We start from the raw sequence: 6336 nt of genomic DNA, 5'->3' as shown, positions 1-6336 counted from the left end.
ATAAGCTTGATTAGTACACACTTGAAGGGGACTGTACGTACTGTACGGGGGAGCATCAGTAAAAAGCATCAGTTACATCACATGAAAAAAGAGGTACACTGACTAGGAGGTCTTCTTGACTCGTGTCGGTCTGTCCAGGTAAGCACGCAGGCGCCGCTGGGGGCGCTGTTGCAAAATATGTCACTTCCCCTCCTCATGGGATGTTCATTGAACTGCACAGAACGACACGGACCCACAGAAGTGTTTACATTCTCAATAATGTGTTAAATACAACATACATTTCGTTTTCACTCATTCCTTTTTAAAAGTGAGGCTTAATCCACGTAATCGTTGAGCTGCATTCATCAAAAAAGCTATAAAGATCCCAACTGCGCTCAAAACGACATCAAAGAGGAGGGAGGTTGTATATTTTTGCTGTTCAGACATCATCAAGAGTATGGATCGTCTGGCGTCTTTTGGAAGTAAGTACATTGATGAGCAAATCTGCTATTCAAGAGCATATAACTATCTGCATTAATACGAAAAAAGAAACAGTTCGTTACAGAAATTTACCATAGTAATCAGACGCTAACATACTACCATAATTGTTGGTACATGTACCCTGACAGTACCATGTTTTTGTACCATGATGTTGTTTGAAATACCTTGGAGTATGTGAATACCATATTTTATGAATATAGTAAACATTCACCATGGTATATGTCAATGTACCATGGTGCCACCCCAGTATTTGCAAGAGAAGTTGTAATACAAATAAAAAAAAAAAGTAGTACATTAAAATGAGAAGTATATTTGTATTAAATATTTGTTAAAAACTAAAATTATGTATAGTTGCATCTAATTTAAATAAAATATTATATTTTATTTGTATGTATTATATTTTGTTTTTCTCAACAATGTTTTTAAGTGTCCAAATAATATAATTATATTTTTCATTAACGTAAGCTTTCAAAAAATAAAATTTTCAAAAAAAAAAAGTAACCAGTAACACCTATAAATTTATTTTAACACATTTACTGGAAAATTATGCCATTATCATACTGTTGTAACAGGAAACTGTCACCATGGTTTTTGTTGGTACAGGACATGGGTCTGTTGATAACTTCATGATGTGAATATGTCTTTGCAGATGATCCTTTCGATAAGCCTCCCTGTCGTGGATGTTCTTCATATCTAGTGGAGCCCTACATTAAGTGTGCTGAATGTGGACCATCACCTTTCCTCCTGTGTCTGCAGGTGGGTCACTGGATTGAGGGTCCCACTACCATCTGACTGCATACATCATATGTGTACTATATGATTTTATCTTTCTGTTGCAGTGCTTTACAAGAGGATATGAGTATAAAAAGCACCAGAGTGACCACAAGTATGAAATCATGGTAAAGAGAGTAGTTTGAATTAAAATTATTACACTGAATATAAAAGGTTCATATGTAAACTAAATATTTAGATTGAAGATTTAAATTAATAGTTGTATCCTGTATGATCTTGTGCCCATAAATGACATCTCAACTGTGATCTGCTTTCTTGTAGACATCAGATTTTCCTGTGTTGGAGCCTGGCTGGACGGCGCAGGAGGAGATGGCTCTTTTAGAGGCCGTCATGGACTGTGGTTTTGGTAACTGGTCAGTCTAGTTATTTGTCTCATATCTCCAACGCTACTTGGGCTCATTTATGTATTTTAGATAAATGTGTGATCATTGTTGTTATTGTTAACTAAAACGATTACAAAATACTACTACAAAAACTATAACAAATTGTTATTTGTTAATTGAAATAAAGCTGAAATAAAATAAAAAATAAAAATGTTAGATGAGTTAAATGTAAAAATCTTAAACGAAAATTAAAAATGTTGCCTTGGCAAATATCTAAAATAAAAAAAGTTCAAGTTGAGGTGCTAGTAATTACTGAAACTGTCAGTAATTCAATTTTGTTAAATTGAAATATAAACAAAACTAATACAAATTACAAAAATACATTACAAAACTTAAAATTAAAATGAAAACTGAAAATATAAAGTAAAAGCTAATTCAAAATATTAATAAATACTATTATAGTATATACATAATACTGTACTAAAATAACACTGTTGATGACTAGGGCTGGGTTGAAATGATTGATTTTTTGATTTTAATCAATTCTCATTTTGCTGAACCGATATTGTTTCTTAAATCCCAAGAATCAATTTTTTGTCTATTCTGCTGTTTTCAGTTGATGAATGTACAAAACTAAACATTATTTTTTTAGCGCACCTTCCATCCAATAAATTGGAATAAGATTTGTGCTTTGTTACTTTTGATATGAAGCAAAGTCTCAGCTTTCAAAATCTCTCAATTATATTACCAAATTCAAACAATAAATACAGTTTCCGCGCTCTTTAATGTGACGTGACAGATTGCTTTAGCCACCTCAGTTTAAGCGGCAGCACGGAGCGCACATGAATCCTTTCCTCTTCACTACTAGTTATAAGACAAAATATCCATGAATGAACATCAGAAGGTATGTTGAAAGATACAGTACAACTTACCCAAATCAGTATCACGTCCATGTAATCACTAATCAGTGTTTAAACTGCGGAAAGACATTGTAAGCAATGTCACGTAACATTACATTTACCTCAGAAAAGCCATTCAATGACCATAAACTCATTCTTTAGCTACAAAAACAACTCTTGAGAGGAGCATTTTGATAAATATATGCACTATTTTACATATTCGTTATATTTTTATGTATACAAATCAGTTGTTAACCTCTTAACCTTTTGGGAGGTTTTTTTTTCCCCTTGAGAAAAAATTACATGTACTGTACCTGATATTCAAATGAATCGGTATAGAATCGAATTGTATCGAATCGCAAGCTTGTGAATCAAAGTCATATTGAATCATTGATTCGTATCAAAGTCTACTTAGTAGAAAGTCGTATTCTACTAATGACCTCTCTGGGTGTTTCTTCAGGCAGGATGTGGCTTACCAGATGCGCACCAAGACCAAAGAGGAGTGTGAAGGCCACTACATGAAGAACTACATCAACAATCCTCTGTTCGCCTCCACTCTGCTCAATCTCAGACAGATGGAAGATCATCTGTCCCGGTCAGCAGACACAGCCATTCCCTTTAAGCGTAAGTGAGCACCAGAAACAAGCTACTGTTGTGTTGATTGTGAACTCTAAATATATACACACACACAAGGTGTGAACAAACTTGCAAGTCTCATCAGTCCAGTAAAATATCATTAAAGGTACACTATGTAACTTTTTTTTTTTTTTTTTTTTTTTTTCAAAATTAACAAAATGTAAATGAGTCAATACATCATCAGTCCTTCTTCCAAAACGTTTCTTACCCTGATTCACTATGGTAAGCCTATACAGTTGTTAAGTCTGACGTCACGCGGCAGCGCTTCCGGTTCCAAACGCTCTATCGCATACCACAAGAAAACAACAAACGGTGCTATAATATATATACGATGTGGTGTAATACTACCAAAAAATTATAATCATAACCTTTATCTCCATACCAAAATCCCAGATGGCCAGACAGTGATTAATCTTTTATAAATCGTTAAAATATTAATGTCTGTGACGCTGTGAGCACAGAGACTGTTGTGTATACTGTAAGTATTTTAAATGTTTAACTTTTTAAAATGTTTAATATGAATAAATAGCGCTCATAAACGGCCATCGAGATGGCATTCTCAAGTGAAACGAGTCGAGGTTTGGACCTAGAAAGGTGCTCCTTACGTCACGACTTAACAAGCGGATTATAAGTGTTTATATTTTAGACCAAGCGAGATGCTTTTCGCCGGAAATTGTGTACATTTGTCACTCGTCCGTGCGTGTCTCATCATATCTGTAAATAGAGAAAAGTTGCTTAGGCTACTTTGACGCATGTATGGTGTGGGAGTGGCATAGGTTAGTTGTCACAATGATCGCTGCAGGTTGACATGGAGCAGCTAAATCTTGAACCTATGCCAAACAGAAGAGAGTCTGCTGGCAAAAAAAGAACGCAACAGAATAATAAAACAAGAATCAACATTGGCTTTGATTTTCGGAGATGGTGAGAACTGAGGGATTTGAAATGTTGTAAAAGCGACGCGGAGATACGGTTTTATTACTCAACAGATAATAATGATAAATTGCCATATGTAGCACTCTAACAGAGTTCATTGTAAAGCATTATCTATTGTGAAGGGTCATTTCATTATGGTTGGTGTGCTGAAATTGATTTTCAGGGAAGTACCGTGTCTATTAATAGGTAAAGCTACAGTAACATCTTCAGCTAGTCAGCTTGAGATCCTTTCCATCTAAACCGGTTATATCTCTTATGCCTTGTAGTGAATGTTTTATGAGCAGTAAGATAACCATATTCATCCGCACAGTCACACAGAGCCGAAGCACAACCACAACAATGTTCTTCCGCAAAATGCATGCAGTTTTTTTTTTTTTAACTGGAGGGCCAAAAGTTACATAATGTACCTTTTAAATCAATACTGACAACTTTTTATGGAGATTTTTATTTTAATATTTACTCTTCAATGTCATCCTGATCCTCCCTTAATACATTTAATAAACATTGTGTGCAGTTGAAAAGTCTCAGAGCTCAACCGCCCCTGCAGGCATTGATTTATCACACTTTGGTCTGTTTCATTTTGTTTGTTGCAAGCAAACACACAGAAACCATTCTGCAATATTCAAACTGTGACAATGAGTGATCGTTGTTTATTTATAATATATAAATACATTTTTAGGTAAGAGTTGTTTCTTGTCTCTTTCAGCCACTGATGATCCTCCAAGGCCTTCATTCGACTCTCAGCTGTCTAGAGATATGGCTGGATACATGCCGGCTCGAGCAGACTTCATGGAGGTGAGTGATCTACAGTTAATGTGCTGTCTGTTGAGAACAAATTCATTCGTACATTATTCAAAGCAACCTCTCTCTTTCTCTTTGTCTCTAAAATTAGGAGTTTGATAATTATGCTGAATGGGATTTGAAAGATATTGATTTTGTTGATGACGACTCTGATATTCTTCATGGTAAGTGCAACAATACAAAAATATGAATCAGTTCTCTCACTTTACTGAAATGAAATGTGGTTCTTACAGTAATGCTGATACAATCCTTAGCAGAGTTGTTGTTCATTTCTTTTTACTATGTTTGTGGTCCTTTTTTGTCAAAGCACTGAAGGTTGCAGTAGTGGATATTTATCACTCCAGACTGAAAGAGAGACAGAGGAGAAAAAAGTAAGTAGGAAAAACATATGTTGTACTGCCATAGAACAACCACTAGAGGGCCACACTAGTCTGTTAAATTATATTTAAAATTCAAGCATTATTTATATTTCCATTTAAGCATAATAAACAACAAAAAATATATGCTATTACCAGTTACCAGTCGAAGAATTGAATCAAATTATCACATGCACATGCAACCCAGTGAAATGCATTACTGGAATTTATCTGTGGTGTTATGTAACCTAATCCATAGCAACTGATCAGCTAGCCTGATTCTTTGCACAAACAGCTCTAGTGGTAACAGTAACGGTGTGTAAATCAGCATTAATGAGCCCTGGCTGCCCTGTAAATGGCTTGTGGTATGTGTGCGAGCTTGACCTCGGTTCTGTACTGAACTGGAGCCGCAGCTGTCGTCTGAGATCTCCTGCAGAGCGGCAAACAGACCAGTGACCCGCCACTTCCACATAACATCTGAGACCACCACACCAGACACCACTCTCACCACTCATGAGATGCTTTTAATAAAACATAGCCCTCAGCTGATAATGCCAAGTGTGGTTTAATAAAGCAGCAAACCAAGGCTGTGCATTACAGTGATTTTACCTTGGTTAAGTCAAGTTTATTGTCTTCCCAATGCAATTAATTCTTTGTGTCTGAAGATGCTGTGAACAATATACTGTATATGACACTTTAATCAATAACAGAGAATGTATTTAGGAGTGTTTTTAGGCACTAGGTACGATGTGAAGCTTCCTAATCATGGTAAAGTCACTGTAATGCACAGCCTAAAGTGGCATGTTGTTTTAACAAAATGGCGGCTATACCAACATTGCGTTTATTAAAAATAATCACAAACAATTCTACCACTAAGTAATATACAAAGTAGAGCTGCTCGATTAATCGTAAAAAGATCGCGATCTCGATTCAAGCACTCACGCGATCCTACTTTATTAATGACAACGATTCTCCCGCGTCTGTTAAACCTTTGACAAAATCATACCGGAACGTTCAAATCTGTGTTCGTGCTGCCAGAGCCAGAGAGAGCCGTTTTGAATCACACATTAGTTATTTCTATATTACAAATATTCACATTATCAGAGAAGTACTGAG

At 35.7% G+C, this 6336-nt stretch overlaps 1 protein-coding gene across 1 annotated transcript in view; it reads left to right on the top strand.

Moving 5' to 3' along the window:
• Positions 1-215: 215 nt before the first annotated feature.
• tada2a (transcriptional adaptor 2A) overlaps positions 216-6336 on the top strand; it is a 19983-nt gene continuing 13862 nt past the window's right edge. Inside the window, 8 exon segments of the mRNA XM_051861616.1 lie at positions 216-461; positions 1130-1236; positions 1320-1379; positions 1534-1625; positions 2955-3118; positions 4770-4858; positions 4956-5028; positions 5172-5235. Coding sequence (XP_051717576.1) covers positions 437-461; positions 1130-1236; positions 1320-1379; positions 1534-1625; positions 2955-3118; positions 4770-4858; positions 4956-5028; positions 5172-5235 — 674 coding nt within the window. The 5' untranslated portion in view covers positions 216-436.

This window comes from Ctenopharyngodon idella, chromosome 15 (assembly GCF_019924925.1).
Source record: "Ctenopharyngodon idella isolate HZGC_01 chromosome 15, HZGC01, whole genome shotgun sequence".
In the NCBI taxonomy this organism is placed as follows: domain Eukaryota; kingdom Metazoa; phylum Chordata; class Actinopteri; order Cypriniformes; family Xenocyprididae; genus Ctenopharyngodon; species Ctenopharyngodon idella.
The sequence above is the reverse complement of the archived record's forward strand: the minus strand, read 5'-3'. Positions and strand labels throughout refer to the sequence as shown.